Here is a 17650-nt window from a genome sequence, read left to right on the forward strand (position 1 = left end):
ATCACAGGGTGCAGAGTGCAGATGGCCTAGATTCAGAATCCAGTGAAAATATCCTCTCACAGTTTTCCTGTAATCTGAGGTCAAAGATGAGGATATTAAAAGTACAGTAGAGTAAATTGTGCAAAGTTTACTATCAATTTTCTGGAAAACCGTGCAGTAATTTTTGCTGTGGATCACAGGTGAAGAGTGGGGGTCACCCAGAGTCAGAATCCAGTGAGATATCTGCATCACCTCTTACAGTTTTCCTGTAATCTGAGCTCAAAGATGAGGATATTAAAAGTACAGTAGAGTATATTGGGTAAATTTTATTGTTATATATATTGTCATACAGTAATTTTTGCTGTGGATCACAGGGGGAAAGTGGAGATGAACCAAAGCTGGGAGTGGATTGTGAAGTAAAATATTGTCAGGACACAAAAGACTGCGTTTCTAAGCCGGGCTTCACCCATACCGTAATATGCGTAAGAGTAGTGCAACCACATTTTAGGTGCGGCTAGCTTGACTGTGACTTGTGAGTGAGGCTCACTTGACCGCAGTTGTTTTTTCTCCAGTAACTTTAGTATATTTACTGAAGCCATGAAAATGTTACCTTCACACTTTGAACAGTTTCACAGTGACGGCTCATCCAGGTCTAGACTGGTTCAGCTTATGACTTATAACCAAACTTATCGTGTGTTCAGTTCATCCTCAGACAAACTCTTATTAAACATCAATGCTGCTGTTTCACAGACGTGAGCTTTGTTAAAAGAGGAAACTCGAAGCCATCAAATATGACACAACTTGATTAAGCAGCCGAGGCCGCACGACGTCTCCTCAAAGTTTACCAAGTTTGATGGATTTTACATGGAATGAACCTGGAACGGCTTCTATGAAGCTGGCTTTGTAACAGTTCTTCAGACTTCCTGTTGGATTCAAGGTCATTATTGAAGCAGACGAATGAGATTCGACACATGCTGAGTGACGCGCTGTGTCTGATCAGAACTGAACTTTCTCCATGACTTTCCACACCCACTATCCCTGCTGTTCTCCTGTGGGACAGGAGCTGGGAGTATCACAGTAATTTGTTTGCCTTCATTTATAACTGTCAGACACACCAAGAGATCGTGCTGTCATGTCTCCATTACAACACCACACAGAGGCCAGTGGTTCCTCTTATTACTGCATGAATAAGGGATGCACCTGTACTGTGTGTCTGTAGCCTGGCTTGAAATCACTCGTGGGTTTCCCCAAATCTGGCTCAGGCGCAGCTCTTTCTTGGCAGCAGTGTGAAATTTTACTCTGGAGCTTTTTGTAAAAACCAAATGTAGGTCAGGACTATTGAATCCCAGTGAGGCCGGTCCAGGTTAGACAGGACTGCGGGCCATTACAGAGTCATGTGTGACAGCGGCGTCCAGAGTGGGAGGGTGGTGCACCTCAGGCACTGTGGATGGAGAGGCTCCACCCTGGGAGGGAAGTGATAACACTTCTGATCCAAACTGATGTCATTCCTGGTTTCGTTGGTTAAAGGCGTGGCCGACCACCAACCACAGCTGGTTATCTGAAACTGAGCCAGGTCACAAACATCGTGCTCAGTACACCTGTGTGTGTTCACGCCGCACACAGGAAGTTACTTATTCTCAAGATTCAAAAAAGCATTTTAAAGCAGCTTTACGTGATTCTCACCTCTTTACTTAACGTCTACTAGAGTAAATATGCAAGATTCACAGTTTAAAAAAAATAATTATCATCCAACAGCAGGACTTGAGCTTATCTCAGTTCACCTTCCATGTGAACTGAGGTCTCCTTATAAACCAACTTCCTTCTGATTGGCTGCCCCTCACAAACAGAAGGTTTGGAGAGCAGGTGGGGCTTCTTTTTGAAACAGGAAGTCAGCTCTTGTCACCGTCTTGATCGTGTTCACCTGTGCATCATTCTCTCTTCAGTTTGTGTTTTACTCCCTCACATTCCTCCTTCATATCGTCGACCTGCTTGTTTTGCTTTGAGCTGATGGAAACAACAGAAACACAAACAGAAAGGCCGTCAGGTTTCATCCTGTGCGACAGGAAGAAGATATGATTCATGAAAAAGAGCTGAAACTCTGCACGTCTGCCTTAGAAACAGTAACTGCAGAAGATGGTTGGAGGGACACAGTTTTAACTCTTCAATTTCCCCCAAACTTTACTGATATAGTCACAAATTAAAATAGTATATAAATGTAAATCGTTCAGTTAAAATCATTCAATCTGAAGAGAAATATAGAATTTTATGTGTCAGATATTCTCTGACTCTGTTCTTTGCTTTAACGGTAAAGTTAAAGCAAAGATTCGTTTCCAGCTGTTGTTTTACGTCTCTGGAGCATCAAACTTAATCAGAAGTTGGAGGCTGAAGGTTGTCCGGCTCACACAGAGCACGCTGACATGTTCCAGGTTTGCAGCTCTTTCAGAATCACCTTGTTTGCTCAATAATGTCAAACTGTAATCTTCATATGTTTCACGAACACGTGTTTGTGTGACAAAGAGCCTAAAGACACTTTTTAAACTTGGTTCTTTGCTTAGTTGTTAGTTGGTTTCCATGCATTGGCTCCTGTTTTATCCTTGAATGAGGTCAGTGTGGTCTGTAACTGCTCAGGCACGAGGACTGACAGTGAGTGAAAGCAGAGAGGCCGGCTCTGAAAAGCTAAATATTAAAACAAGAAAAAAATATAACAAGAAGAGTTCAGGACAGAATATTTATTGCAAACAAACTAACCAAACATCCAGTGTTTAAGTTTCCACAGTACACGAGCTTCCTCTGAGGTACGCTGTGCAGCGCAAACTTTTATTTAAATAAGAAAAATCGAATTTATGTGAAAAGGAAACAGATTTTTATTTGAATGACACGATCGTTTCAGATAATAAGTCCAGGACGTCGAAACAGGATTTTGGAAAACTCGTCTTCTCGGACGTCTCTGAGGAGACGCCACAAACAAAAATACGGGTTTATTATATTATTTATCCAGAAATGTGACGCTGCAAACATGAGCACCTTCAGAGTGACACCTGATAAAAGTTTGTACATTAATATGTTTCACTGTTTTTACATGAGACTGAAAGATGAGCTGATTAAACAGCCACCTGTGCACTGGCCTGCACCGCCCCCTGCTGGCCTGCACCGCCCCCTGCTGGCCTGCACCGCCCCCTGCTGGCCTGCACCGCCCCCTGCTGGCCTGCACCGCCCCCTGCTGGCCTGCACCGCCCCCTGCTGGCCTGCAGTGTTCAGTGTTTCAGTGAAGAACAGCAGTGGATCCACAGCAGCACCATTTTTCTCATCCCTGTGCGTCCTTCTTGATGTCTGCAGGGTGGGCTTTTAAAGGGGGTTGGGGTCACAGGTCAGGGACATCGAGGCTCCTCAGCCACAGCTCCAGGGCGAACTTGGTCCCGGTGCTGACCCGCTCCACGTCGGGACCGCTGGCTGGAGCGCGACTGGTGAAGACCGCCAGAGGCATCGAAGACTCGGTCAGAGCTCCGTCTGCAGAGACCTGCGACACGCTGGAGACACAGACCATGAAACATCCAGCTCACAGTTTGTGCTGCATTAACGTCAGTGTCTGCAGGTTTTGTGAGGGCGCCATGCTGTTTTTGTCTCTGACCCGTCAGGCCACAAAGCCTCACATACATAACAGGCAAGAACACAATTTACAGGATGCACAGTATCCTCTGTGTTCCTGTAGAAAACTACAAAACAAGCAGCTGAGCTCTGATGGACTCACAAGCACATCTCAGGTATTAACATCAGCACAAACTCTGTGAGCTGGAAGCTTCGCAGCTCTGCATCTAAACCCGTGATACCTGATGCTACTCGGCAGGTCGTCCAGCTGAACGCTGGCGTCGTCTCCGTCCACGGCAGACACGATGGCTCTGACCAGCCGGCTGTCCGCCCACAGACACGCGCTGACCTCAGCAGGTGACGGCCTGAGAGACGGCTGCAGGGGGAGACAACGAGAGGAATCACACGAGAGGCCGGCTCACTTTAAAATAACAGCAGAGACGATCGTTCACAACGAGAGGAATGTTAAAGACAGAGGCAAACTAAACCACACGCACTCATAATTACATTAAAGTAACAGCTGAGTTGTGCCTGCTGGGTCCATTTTATCATCATCCAAAGGATCATGTCAAATCATTCATTAGGTGGGAGGGGAGGCAGCCTGAGCCCCCGTAGCTGTTACCTGTAACTGCAGGTGAGTGAGAGACGAGTGCAGCAGCATGTAGACGACGACGTGGTGTCTGTGAGGAAGTCCTCTGGACAGCATGGGAGGAAACACCGACTGACGGTCACACAGAACACAGAGGGCTGTGACATAACCTCACAGTGCGCGATGTAAATAAGAGCAGCAGAGATGAAAAGACACTCGGGTCACTCGCTCACCTCCCACAGGCCCAGCACTGTTGGAGAAACCTGCTCCGGCTCCAGTTTGAGTCCAGTTTCCTCGTGCAGCTCCCTCAGACCTGCACCCAGCAGCTTCACACGTTACAGGAATAAAGTTCACACAGTTACTTTGTGTTAACCTCGTTCGCCTTGTTGTAGAAGTCGTCACACTGACTGAACGACACGTAAAATGATGCTGGGAAGCAAAGGAAACATTTACCGTCTCATCCAGCTCCACGTGACCTCCTAAATATTAACACAATACATGAAGAGCGTTACAAAACGAGAAAACCCATAACAACGAGTGTGTGTGTGTGTGTGTGTGTGTGTGTTTAATAATGTGTGCAAACACAGATCTGTGTGTGCTGAACCTGGAGGAACCCAGACGTTGGGAAATATGCGAAGCTCCTTTGCCCGCCGTGTCAGCAACACTCTCTGATTGGCTGTCTGCAGGAGGATAGCCACACCCACATCCACTCCACGCTGTTGGATGTCCAATGGGATTGCAGCTGCGTCCGTGGCTGACAGGTGTTTGATGGGACAGAAAGCGGGTCTCTGAGAGAGAGACAGCAGGAAACCCTGAGCCTGGGACAGCTGCTGTTGTGAAACTGAATTAAATTGAACTGAGTACGGATGTAGAGGAGCGAATGCTCAGCGTGTCTGACCTTCAGCGGGACCCCTCGTCCTCCGTCTCCTTTGCAAAGAATGAACTGATTTTTCTCCAGCGTGCAGCTCACCTCCACCTCATCCTCGCCGCTGTCAGTGAAGTGACCCGTTACACTCTGAGACACATCAAGAAGAAGAAAGATGACAACAGCGCCCCCTCTGTTGCTCTAAAGATGGCGTGAGACGACGTCTGCACCAACCTGAACAAACTGAGCTCGCCGTGGAGCCGCTCGCTCTTTGCACACATACACCAGGATCCTCCTCACTTTATCCATGGCGACCCCTCGACCACGACCACGTCCGTCTGCGGGAGCTGAACACGTGACCACAACACGCCTTGAAAGGACAGTCCACTCCATTTTAATCAGTGTTGGGCAAGTTACTTTGAAAAAGTAATTAATTATAGTTACTAGTTACTTCTTCAAAAAAGTAACTGAGTTAATTAGTTACTTGAAAAGTAACTATTGCGTTACTTTAAAAAAACGTTTAACCCTCTGGGGTATAATCGGCCATTTTTAACTACTTTTGATGTTTCCTCCACATTTCACCTTTAAAAACTGTTTCCTTTGCCTTGTTTGGTCTCATCAGCACAGCCTCACATGTCTAAATTTACAGGTATGTTTTCATTTTGACAAACTGTATTAACACAATTGATCTCAAATCAGACAAAACACATAAAATCCGAGTAGAAAAAGTTATATTTTTTACTGTAACTAGGGCTGCCACAAACGATTATTTTGATAGTCGACTAGTCACCGATTATTTTTGCGATTAGTCAACTAATCAGATCATCATCCATTGGATGTACAGCGTACAGCTTATTGCACCAGCAGCATCTGCTCTTATATAACTATCATTAGCTTACAGCTACAAGATGATAGTTTATTAAATTTTAATGAAATTTGCAGATTGTTTCGGTGAAGTTTAATAAACTCCTTGCTATCTAAAATATAACAGGACACCGGAGTAAATTCTCGAGCATCTCACACTTCTGATAATCAGCTGTCTGCTTGACGTTTATTCAGCTGTGTAAAAACTATAACTTTAATCTCAGCCAAACCGATTTACTCTGGAACAAATAAAATACTGAAAAAAAGCCAAACAATAACATTTTTAAGTTATCTAAGTGACTTATATATCATGTTTAACCTGAGTAGCGAAAGACAGCGGTGGGTTTGAAAACGATTAGCGGCAGTCCGGTGTTCTCACGGCTCTAGTGAGCCTAGCCCCGGCTAGCTATCGAGCTAGTGGGTAACAGACATCTCCGAAAACGTCGGAGCGCTTTTGAAAATATGTGGTGTCTTGATAAACTGAGCAGATATTTGAGGTTTACACAGCTACATTCTCGCCTGAAAATATGTTAAACGTTTATTTTGTGACCCAGAAAGAATAATAAGAGTAATTTTAAAACTAACTAGCTGCCGCCATTGTTGGAAACTGAGCTGGGCTGCGCTATGAATTCTGGGACACAGCTACTTCTTCTTCTTCGGGGTTTAACGGCAGCTGCCATCCTTGTACATGCAGTGCTGCCATCTTCTGTTTCAGTCCGTTATTACACTCTTAAATCCTACTACTTATTCCTGCGTCTTTTGGGATCTTACAAAGCTTCAAACGACGCGTCGACTATTAAATCAGTCGTCGACAATTTTTATAGTCGACGTAATCGTGACTAGTCGACTAATCGTGGCAGCCCTAACTGTAACAACCACAAACATGTTTAATGATCATATTTCATAACTTCAAATGCAAACATAAACTGACAGTTTTAAAATTATATGCACAAGTTTTGCAAACAACATCACAGCCTGATACCTGCAGGTCTGACAGCAGCAGGTGTGTCACTCCTGTTTCTACCTGGAGACAGCAGTCGCCTCATTGTTCTGACACACAACACAAAACTATCCACAACACTAACTACACAAGACAACACGTCACTCCTAAAACTTCCGCCTCTTCCTAAACAACCAAATGTCATGTTGTCATATCATTTTTTGATTGGTCCACATGGTGCATTTTTTCCACCAACACGAACGAGCTGGTTTTGTTTTTGTTTTTTGCTGATAAGCAGAGAGGTCTCGCTGCGCTGCGCTTAGACAGTAAACATGACGAAACTATTCAGGAACAAACGCCGCGTATATCTTGTTTATCATGACTCTGGTTTTACTGGCCCATCAACACAGTTTATAAACTGGTATAGTTGAAGTGGTCATGTGATTGGCTTACCCCGACTACTTTACTCTTCCTCAGTCAAACAGCAGCACTCATGCGATTATTTTGCCCCCTGAGCTCCAGGTGTTGTGTTAGACAGTGCTCGTGACCACCGTCCGCGCAGCTGCTTAAAGCTGTAGCGTCCAGATTACTTACAGCTACTTCCTGCAGCTGATATAAGATGCGGTAAGCTGAACACAGCTTCAACCGTCTGTTTGTTGAAAAATAGTAACGGACCGCATTTTTGTGTTAGTAACGGAAACAGCGTTGTAATGATAGGAATAGTTATTGAAAAAGTAACTCCGTTACTTGTAACGCCGTTAATCCCATCACTGATTTTAACACATAACACAGAGTTTAAGCTAAAATGACCGTAAACATGTAATAAATCCAAACACATTAACATGTTTGTCCCACCTGACGCCTCACAATCAGCTGATCTTTGCTCAGTTTCACCTCTAAACTCCAAATACTAGAATACGAAATGCATAAAATGGGATGAAATTTAGAGTTTTCAGCATTTTTGATCTCTTATAATATCATCAGTGCAGAATGTATCCACACAAAAACACATTACAGCTCCGCTAAAACTGTTTTTGGTTCATTAGTTTTTCTGTGACTCAGTTAAGCATCCGTATCCTGATGGACGCATCAATAACTAACTGCACCGATCCCCAGGATATTTGATCTGCTGATCTTTCACTGGAGAAAGTGCGTTTTAATTAAACTGGAAGGATCATATCACTATGTGAGAGACGTGGCTGGTCAGAACATATTCAGGACTCCTTTTACTTTTTTAATGTAGTGGCAAAAGTAAATCATCAAAACACGAAAGCATCAGACTGTGAAGATCTACAGATCCTGAAAGCCTCGGTGATCCTGCAGAAACCTTCAGGACCTCGAGGTGTTGGATCAGTGTCATGTTTCCAAACTATTACACAGCACAGCAACATTGCTTCTCTATGTCATGGCCTAGAGATGCTGGAATGACTCACAGTCAGCACAAGTGTGAAAAGGGAGAAAGAGAAATATTTAAAGGGGCAGTGAGATCACGGTGTTGTGCTAAGAAGTGATTTGTGATGGTTCTGTGTGTTTTTAGTGTATTTTAAATATCTGACATTGATAACTTCTGAGAGTGTTTATATAAAATAAAGATATTTCTTGTTTTGTAGGTCATGATTCTGATTTACTGTAGATCCGGTCTTTTTTAGCCACTCAAACACCTTTATTAAAACGGTTAATGTTATATTTGTTGTCATCTGTGCGGCCCTCTTGACCTGGTCTCTCTTGAACGAGACATGTTTAACTTCAGTCAGTTTTACATTCGTTATTACAGGACGTATAAAAGTGCTTTGCGAATAAAAACATAGCGCTGGGAAAAAGCAAACATGAGCCATTTCAGAAGAAAACACATTATATTATTGATTATATTCATTCAAACAACCAAGTGTTCATTAAGCAGCTCGTTTTCATAACTTTAGTGCCGAGTCCAGCTGTTTAAACCAGACAAACACAGACCGCCTGTTAGCAGAACAGCTGTCAACAGCTGGGACTTTGGGCTCAAACGTCAATTGTCCACAAAGCTAACTAACTTTAGCTAACACCCTCGTTTAGCGGAAGTAAAACGCTCTGGAAAAAACAACTTCCTGCACATTAACCTGTACATGTGTTAGTGAAGGGATTACGGGTTAACCCCGATACACAGGCTCGCTCAGAAACACAGCAGAGGAAGCAGAAACCTACTGAAAAAGAGAAGAAGGCGCTCGCTAACTCCTGCAGGTCATTTCAGCCGGATCCAACTTCCGCTTCCATACTTCAAAATAAAAGCTTGTCTTCTTCGTTTTGGTCGAACTGATTCAATCTTCGTATTTTTTATTGTTTATGGAAAAATCCTGAACCATTAACTTCCCCCATCATGGTATTTTACAGAAACTTAATGTTTTGGGGATTTTTTTGTAATTGAAGTAAAATGTTGTGTGCGCCAGATTAAATAAATTATAATAGTTAGCAGCTGCTCGCCTGCTAACTGGTACCAAACAGAGAGCATATGACTAGGGGTGGGTTTTGATAATCAAATCGAATTGAATCGAATCGATTCTAGAAATCAGTGATGACACCCAGCCCTACGTATAACCCCAGTTTTAGCTTCTCTACACTGGCTTCTCGTCTCCTACAGGATCCAATTTACACTTTGACTTTTTGTTTTTAAGTCGCTTAACGCCCGAGCCCCTTCCTACCTGCCTCAGCTCCTTTCTGTTTCTGTTCCAGGAAAAACCCTGAGGTGTAGCTCAAAATTAATGCTGTCCATCCCACGGACTGATCTCAAATGCTATAGAGATTCTGTGGCAGGTCCCAGACTTTGGAATAGTCTCCCCCTAAATATTAGATCGGCACAAACACGTGATCACTTTAAATCACTACTAAAGACACATTTTTATGCCCTGGCTTTTAACACACTATGAGTATACCTTTGTTGTTTATGAAATCCTGTCAATGAAACTTTTGTCAGAAAATGGAAAAGGTCTATCGGGGAAACTTTTTTATTGAGAGCATTTTTTTCGGGGTGGCTTTAACTCAGGAGGTCGAGCTGGTCACCTACTGATCAGAAGGTTGGAGGTTCGATACCTCCAGGTATCCTTGGCCAAGTATCCTCGGGCAAGACACTAACCCCAAGTTGCTCCCCGATGCATCCACTGAAGTTTGACTCTGTGTGTGAATGTTGTTAGCGCTCAGTTTAGAGTCGGTGCTTGTGAGGATGGGTGTGACTGGGTGAATGTGGCATGTTGTATAGAGCGCTTTGAGTACTCCGGGAGAGTAGAAAAGCACTATATAAGAATCAGTCCATTTCTCTTCTTGTTATTTGGCTCTAAAACAGCTGGAGACCATTAATCCTTTTACTGACATTCTGAAGGTTTTTTGCAGTTTGAAAGACAGAAAATGTATTCAGTACAAATACTGTAAGTGACAGGTGTTTAATTCTTAGATGATGCAGAGAAATGAGAGACTGGGAGGCTGTGGAGGCTCAGCTGCCTCGCATGAGGCCAGTCAAAACCGTCAGATGCATCTGCAGACATGACTTTGGCTGAGTTTCCAGCCTCCCTTTAAAAAGTGCAATTATAATGCAGCTCTGTTGGAAAACAATTTATTGTAGCGTTAACGTTACAATACAAGAGTGTGATTTGAAATGAGCGTCAGTAATAATGATGATTACGGTTTGATTACACTAACATGGCAGATTTCCCCCTAAATTACCCAGAATGCTGTGCAACAGTTGCCAGTGACACCCTGCCAAAGACAGACAGAGTCAGACTCCTGCAGTATCTGAAGTGCTCTCAGATGTTCCTCCTCTCAGGGTGAGCCGGACGGCAGCAGACCTCTGCGATCATCAGACTCCACCTGCGGGTCAAAGGTCAGACGACATCAACATCGGCTGTTCTGGAAATATTCTCAAAAACAAACATTTAAAATGCTTTTTTTCCTTGTAAATGTTTGACTATAATTTTTGATATTTTATGTTTTCATGATTTTATTTGTCTCTTAAACCTGCAAAAGCCTCATTAAACAATCACAGATCGTTTTCAGTTAAAAGGATTCAATGAGTTCATAAGCTGAATAATGAGGTGTGAATAATGGACCGTTCCTCCGTCACTGCAGGAGGCGTGGTTACACATTTTTGGTGATCAGACATCAAATCGAAACATTTAAATTTGTCGGCTGGTGGTGCAACGGATCAAAAGTCTCACGGTTCGGATCGGATCACGCTTTTTTTTTTTTGGTCATGGATCGGATCAATTTTCAGATCAGCAGAAGAAAAAAAAAGAAGACAAAAATTTAACTCGCCATTTACTTATTTAAGTATATTTTGCCTATTAAAAAACATTCAACTCAAGACTCATTCCACGTAATTATATAAAAACAAATTAAGATGCAACATAGGGCAGTGCAGGGCTTTGTATCAACCACTCTGTGATATAATGAGCGGTCACGTGGCTTTCAGTTGCCCTGGAGCTCCACCCATTTGTAGTTAGGGCAACAGAAGATGCCTGGGACAGCTCAGCCATAACTTTAAACTTTTCCTGCTCATGCATGCTTGGAAGGATCTTGTCACTGAAGTGCACATCAGCGTCTGTGATGTGCACGCGATTTCTTCTACTGCGCCAAAATAGCAATCTTTCAACTTGAATTTCATTTTAGGAAATGAACCTGCGGCGATGCCTTCAGGCTCGGACACACGACATAAAAGTCGGGTCTGTTTGAGAGCTGAAAGGACCAAAGTGAAACTTATTCTATATATAAATCATTTCCTGACAGCACGTCAGCGTGTCAGTTTTCTGGGTGGTGAAAGCGCTCTGCACTTCAGTTTTATCTCTGGCTATCTGATAATTCAATTCAATTTTATTTATATAGCGCCAAATCACAACAAAAGTCGCCTCAAGGCGCTTCATAGATACAGAGAAAAACCCAACAATCATATGACCCCCTATGAGCAGCACTTTGGTGACAGTGGGAAGGAAAAACTCCCTTTTAACAGGAAGAAACCTCCAGCAGAACCAGGCTCAGGGAGGGGCGGGGCCATCTGCTGTGATTGGTTGGGGTGAGAGAAGGAAGACAGGATAAGAAAAAATATATTTAAAGCAGGAGGAAATAAATTATAATAAATAATAAATCCAAGTTTACAAAAACTGAAAATATTTTTCTGATTCGTCAAATCTTTTTATGCAAGAAAAGCTGATGTTAAAAATGTATTTCAGCAGGTCTTATTATTATTTTGCTAATTTTCTTTTTTTCTCTTGCGTCATTTCTTGAGAGGCGGAGTTAATATTATTGGTAGGAGGAGCCTTACGCTGAGAGAAGAAGGAGTGCGGAGCCTGATGGCTTTGCCAGAGAAAACACAGACGACGATGGTGACGCAGGTCTGCAGGACGAGGAGAACCAGGAAGAGGCCGAGCAGCCCGTAAAGAACCACCTGAAACAGGAAATATGAAACAGGAAATACACACAACCTGTCCTCAGGGAAGACCCCGGGACCAGATCTGAGGTGCAGCGAGAGTCCGGCCTTGAAGACCAGACTGAGAGATAAACTTACATCCAGCAAATAGAAATATTGGCTGCATTTGCTCCTCAGGCCGTCTACGTCCTTGAACTCGATGAAGCTCTGTCGGTCACAGAAGCGATCGGAGGGGGGGCATTCGGCCAGCAGCCAGCAGGTGTAGGCCACACCGGCCAGGCCAATCAGGACGCTTATCACGTTGGACACCAGCGACCCCCAAACCTGCACAAACAGCAGATACGGCTAAACTAACAGCGGCTAACGGAGTACAATGGCTTCATCCATCTTTGATATACAGTCTGTGACTTTAACTGAAGCTGCAGCTAACCGCCCCTGAAATGGACCATTTCTAATGACATCATCTGACCAACAATATGGCTGCTGTGAGGTCACGGCGCTAACAGACTGTCCAAGAAGGAGGAGCTGCAGCTTTGGTAGTTCATTAGTTTGTCCTTCAGCTGTAATCAGCATGTCTGAGTTTGCTGACCTGTCACTCACACATCCTCTTTCTGGTTTCTCTAAAACTCACCAGTGAGATGGAAGTGCGTCTCCCCGCCGCCACGGCCACCGAGCCGGAGACGACAAACTGCACGACAGTGGAGAGGCGTGGTTAGACGACACATGACCCCTGTGAAGCTTTACCTGAAGGTTATTAATCATGTTTGTGTGTACGTACAGCGGCGCCGAGGGCGAACGGAGAGTAGGCGATCATGGCCCACGAGGAGATGGCGGTCAGAGCGAACAGGATGCACAGCAGCCCGATCATGATCTGAACGACCTGAGGACACAGACGGAGACACAACATGAGCAAAGATGAAGAGTAATGCAGATTTTAAAGTTCTTGTTAAAACACCATCAAACTGAAGAAGAGCATCAAAGATGAGATGTGTGCAGGCTGAGAGCAGCTGTGGGGTCAAAGGTCACAACGCCGTCTGGCAGCTTCATTAAACCTTTATTATTACAATAAAATCTGATCCATGTGCGTCGTCCTTTAGCTCAACCTACCTTTAACGATTTAAAGTTAAATAAAGCCAAAGCCACTCTGATCACATGACTCAGTGAGCCTCCTGTAATTAACGCTGCTTTACTCTGAAACTGAAGAACAGCTAAACACATGAAGACTGTCAGGAAAGTTTATTCTGGTTGGTCAGAGGTGATGACATCATCATGACGTGTTTGTGTCTGTGCTTTGTTGTGATGAACATGATGGTCAGAGTGCAGACGCTCACCCCGAGAGCGTGCGGCTGTCCCCGCATGAAGGCGACGGTCATGTCGTCTATCTTGACTGGGATGGGTGTGGTCTTTTTGACAGGGGGAGGGGCCTGCGCAGTGGTGCTGCTGGCATTCTGGAGCTGGATGGAGCCGTCATCCTTGGGAATGACCTGAGTCACGACCATCACTCCACCGATGGTGGTGATAGATGTGGATGCCATGATAAAGGTCAGAGGTCACAGAAGCTCAGAGGGAAAATTCTGGAAAAATCACAAGTGCAAACAATGAGGGAGGGGTCAACAATGTTTGAGTATTGAGAAGGGCTGGTGCAGCAGCTGGTGCCGCGATCCAGATGTTCTTCAGACAAACTTACAGGAGAAAATTATTCTGGTTTAGCAACAATTCTGATTTTTGCCTTTATGACGTTTTAAGAATCTAAAGAGCTCCACATTCAGGTTTATGATGCTGGTATCAAATATCGATAACAAACAGAGAAAGTTAACTTCCTGTTATTAAAGTTGATGTTGGTGACGTACTTACAAAAACCTAATAAGACTTTGAAATCATTAATAACCTGTTTTAATTGATTGACTGATTGGAAGTCCCGCTTTAAGGGTTCAGCAGAAGCAGCTGAAGAGCAAAGACAACACGTCCAACGCGCTGTTGGCCCCGAGACGCTCCGGGCACCTGCTCTTTATGACATCATTACCAACATAGTTTTACATGATCACCAGTATTACAGTCAACAAGGGAATAATAGCGAACTAATAATCAAATGAAATGACTGCTGTGGGCCGCACAAACGCACAAACGTTGCTATAAAATCTTTAGTTAAACAAAAGTCCCCGGATTTAACGTGGATTCTGGTTTGGAGTTTCCTCCTGCGTGATAAGGAAGTGCGGTTACCCGGAAAATAAAACGGCTGTTTGTTTTTTAGTTCGACGCTAAATATCAGACTTTTGAAATCGCAGTTTTCTCTACACGAGAGTTTTTCAACGTTTTTCTTTGTTTTGTTTTGTTTTTTTAAAGATAAGAATCGCGCGAACAAATCTCGGAAAACTAACCGGAAATATATCTGCGCATTAGATCAAAAACATCGACTAACAATCATCTCGAGGCAGAGCTGCTCTCTGAAACATCTGCAAACACGCACGGATTACTCCTGAGGATTACTCCTGAGGATTACTCCTGAGGATTACCTGCTATCAGGTGGACACACGGAAGTTCTCTGACCTGAACAACAGCTGCTGCTGCTTCTGTTCAGGATCAAGTTAGGCTGCCTTCAGGAGCAAACTGTAAACTCGGAATTCTGATTCACCAAACACTTGTCGGAAAGACCATAATGTGATAAAGTTCCAGTCCAATTTAATTAAACGATGAAATATTGCTTCAAACACAATAACATAAATAAACTGAGTTGTTCTTTGGATTTTTTTCTGACCTTTTTGAAAAACATAAGAAGGAATGATTCAGTCTTTAATCACTGTGTGTAACTTTTAAAAAGACACTTTCAGGTGTTGTTGTTGTGTTGTTGTTGTGTTGTTGTTGTGTTGTTGTTGTGTTTTTTTTAAATAATTAAATTATAACTTTTAAATCACGAACATGTTTTTCCTGTGTGCGGATCTGCTGGATATAATAGGAAATTTCGGCAACACCTGAAGGCAGCACAAGGAAACCACAACATTTCCCAGAATCAACGTGAAAAAACAGCTTTGCAACAACCTTCCCAGCCTCCTTTTAGGGGGACCTATCGTTTTTATGATACATTCACATGCCACTTTATTAGTTACACTTTTAAACAGCCCCCACAGTTCTTAGCTCGGATTCAACAGGATGCTGCAAACACTCCTGGGAGATTTTGATGTTTCACAGCATCTCAACATCTGAATACACAGCCACTGGCACCGTGACAGCCACTGACATCGTGGCTGTGTATTCATTCCCAAAGATGTGTCTCACACTGTGAAAGTATTAACCCAAATTTCTGGTCCCAGACAATGAAAGGTTCAGGATCCCAGCGGAAAAACCTCGAAGTGAGACTCCACAGGCTGTTTCCGACATTAGCAACAAACAGCTGACATTACCCTTTAGTTTGGGGGCACCCTCTGTGTACAGGTAGTGCTGCTCATAACAACTGCCCCTTGGCTGGCTTCCACAAGTTGGCCAATCACAGGAACGCAGACTTTTAAAGGAGCAAATTATGAAGGTAAATATGCTGCAAAAGGTGAGAGCTTGAACTTGAGACAGAAGCTAAATACAGGGCCCAGATACGCTTTTAAATGAAATAAAAACACAGAGCAGGAACTGAGCAGGAGAGCGCCCCCTTTCACAGTCTGTCTGTGACAAACACACAAGTCAACACTCACACGCTTCTGCGGAAAAACAAGACGGTATGTTTGCACAGGTTTAACAGACTTTTATTACTGACGAGCAGATCACAGCATCGGAGCTCTTATTACTTTTTCTCCTCCAGGATTCACACACGTGTCTTGGGATCAGGACGCAAAGGTTTTACACTCTACAAGAAACAGCCTTTAGATTTTTATTCAATGAAGGTGTTTACAAAAACAGAACAAAGTCCTGCTCGTGATTTATCGATGACTGTTCACATTTTGGAGATCAAATATTGATGAAGGAGATTTCAACTCATAAAGGACATTCAGCATTAAGGCTGAGCAACACCAGATTATCTTACATCAACATCTTAACCTCGACAAGTTCACGTGTGTAGTTCACTTACGCCACAAGGGGGCGACATTCATTCACACCTACAATCATAAAGGAGTTATTGACTGTTTTATTGAATCTTAGCCCGTGTTACATTCAAAGCAGGTTTCACATTTTTTAATACATTTTTTTTGTTGTTTTACGATTGTTTGCAATATTTTATTTTAATTTTTTAATATAGAAAACCCCATCAACAAACAAATACAGCTCAAGTGCTCAGGCAAGAAGACAAGAAGTATCACTGTGATGATGAACTACCAGAGTACATCAAATATCATGAATACGTAGCAAACAGAGAAACCGCAGCACCATGGTACATGTTCATACAATCAGAGCTTTCCCAAGTTAATTCAAAAATGGAGTCCAGGATTTTGAGAAAACATTTGCTGCAGAAGTTTGTAAGTATAGAATATTTTCCATTTTATGACTGATAGCATGTCATTGAGCCAGACAGTGAAGGAGGGAGGAGCAGCAGACTTTCATTCCTTCAGGATACGTCTTTTTGCAACCATCATGACCGACTGGCACCTGCATAGTTGCAGGAATAGTTCAGGAACATACGCAGCTAAAAACTGCAATTTCTGGATTGGGTGTGATGAAGATTTCATAAGCTTTAGAGTACCAATCAAAGATTCTGGAATTAGTCAATGAGGGACAACGCCAAAACGCACGAGCCAATGTGCGATCTGTCACATACGGGGGAAGTTAAAGAACAAATTTTGTGCAGTCCAATCTTGGAGTAATGGAGCCGATGGACAACTTTAAATTGTATTAATTAATGTCAGCTGTTATTTATTCCGATATTTCTAAACCCAGTTCCTCCCTCTGGGCGTCTCTTCTCCTCGTAGTCCGCGCCTCAACACTTTCATCAAACAAATGTACAAGTGTAGAGATCCGATGTTTGGAGTAAGGACGTCTCAGGAGAGCATTAAAAAAGTTGTGTTCGTTCGGAATATCTCGATAATTCTTGATATTGGTTTGCACAAAATGCCTCATTTGTAGGTAAAAATGTGAATGCGTTAAATTGACATTTTGCCTAAGCTGATAGAATGATGCAAATTTTCCAAATATATAAAGATCTTTGAATTTGATTAAGCCCTTCTCCCTCCAAACATGGTGGATTTATCATCCAGGGGAGGTCAAAAGAGCATATCGGTGCCTGCACAGAGACTATTCAAGGACACCTCCAATTGGTTTAAAATACACACAGATTGTTTTGGAACAAACCCTAGTTTCTTAAAAACCTCAGCTTTCCCCACTCTGGAGAAAAGCAGGGCCTCTAAAGAGGAGTCCCTTACTCCGTCAGCCTCCATTATCACCCAAAGGGGGGTGTTGGAATTACTAAGATCTGGGGATGTCTGGTGCCAGAAGGTCAACGCTCGTAGATTTGTCTATTCTAGG

The 17650-nt window shown here is 43.2% G+C and overlaps 2 protein-coding genes across 5 annotated transcripts; both read right to left on the reverse strand.

Annotated features, from left to right (window-relative positions):
- Positions 1-186: 186 nt before the first annotated feature.
- nudt17 (nudix (nucleoside diphosphate linked moiety X)-type motif 17) lies at positions 187-10249 on the reverse strand. Of its 3 annotated transcripts, none has more exons than XM_085176311.1 (10): positions 9004-10249; positions 5253-5365; positions 5052-5168; positions 4758-4941; positions 4607-4632; positions 4387-4479; positions 4187-4285; positions 3807-3940; positions 3205-3506; positions 187-3104 (listed from the first exon to the last, which is right to left on the reverse strand). In XM_085176311.1, the coding sequence occupies exons 2-9, from the start codon at positions 5325-5327 to the stop codon at positions 3341-3343; spliced, it is 894 nt and encodes a 297-aa protein (XP_085032437.1). In that variant the 5' UTR covers positions 5328-5365; positions 9004-10249; the 3' UTR covers positions 187-3104; positions 3205-3340. The 3 variants fall into 3 exon arrangements, with proteins under 3 accessions (XP_085032437.1, XP_085032436.1, XP_085032435.1); XM_085176310.1 differs by having other exon boundaries at positions 5253-5388; XM_085176309.1 differs by having other exon boundaries at positions 5253-10249.
- A 137-nt stretch (positions 10250-10386) lies between these two features.
- Positions 10387-14825, reverse strand: LOC146509184 (membrane-spanning 4-domains subfamily A member 4A). Of its 2 annotated transcripts, none has more exons than XM_085176313.1 (7): positions 14722-14825; positions 13540-13782; positions 12987-13088; positions 12840-12896; positions 12347-12532; positions 12104-12226; positions 10387-10656 (listed from the first exon to the last, which is right to left on the reverse strand). In XM_085176313.1, exons 2-7 carry the CDS (start codon positions 13741-13743, stop codon positions 10609-10611), a joined length of 720 nt encoding a protein of 239 aa, XP_085032439.1. In that variant the 5' UTR covers positions 13744-13782; positions 14722-14825; the 3' UTR covers positions 10387-10608. The 2 variants fall into 2 exon arrangements, with proteins under 2 accessions (XP_085032439.1, XP_085032440.1); XM_085176314.1 differs by having other exon boundaries at positions 14676-14808.
- Between the last annotated feature and the right edge of the window lie 2825 nt (positions 14826-17650).

The sequence above is a fragment of the Neolamprologus multifasciatus genome, chromosome 11 (assembly GCF_963576455.1).
Source record: "Neolamprologus multifasciatus chromosome 11, fNeoMul1.2, whole genome shotgun sequence".
Taxonomy (NCBI): Eukaryota; Metazoa; Chordata; class Actinopteri; order Cichliformes; family Cichlidae; genus Neolamprologus; species Neolamprologus multifasciatus.

Bases quoted from the DNA above. Each gene is read 5' to 3' on its own strand.
- nudt17 (XM_085176309.1), bottom strand. From the start codon at position 5,411: ATGGAGTGGACTGTCCTTTCAAGGCGTGTTGTGGTCACGTGTTCAGCT. The intron at 4,942-5,051 runs GTCAGACACGCT...TCTCTCTCTCAG, and splicing joins GACGAGGGGTCCCGCTGAAG to AGACCCGCTTTCTGTCCCAT. The intron at 4,286-4,386 runs GTGAGCGAGTGA...TGTGACCGTCAG, and splicing joins CAGTGCTGGGCCTGTGGGAG to TCGGTGTTTCCTCCCATGCT.
- LOC146509184 (XM_085176313.1), bottom strand. From the start codon at position 13,743: ATGGCATCCACATCTATCACCACCATCGGTGGAGTGATGGTCGTGACT. The intron at 12,897-12,986 runs GTACGTACACAC...ACTGTCGTGCAG, and splicing joins CGTTCGCCCTCGGCGCCGCT to TTTGTCGTCTCCGGCTCGGT. The intron at 10,657-12,103 runs GTAAGGCTCCTC...TTTGACCCGCAG, and splicing joins GCACTCCTTCTTCTCTCAGC to GTGGAGTCTGATGATCGCAG.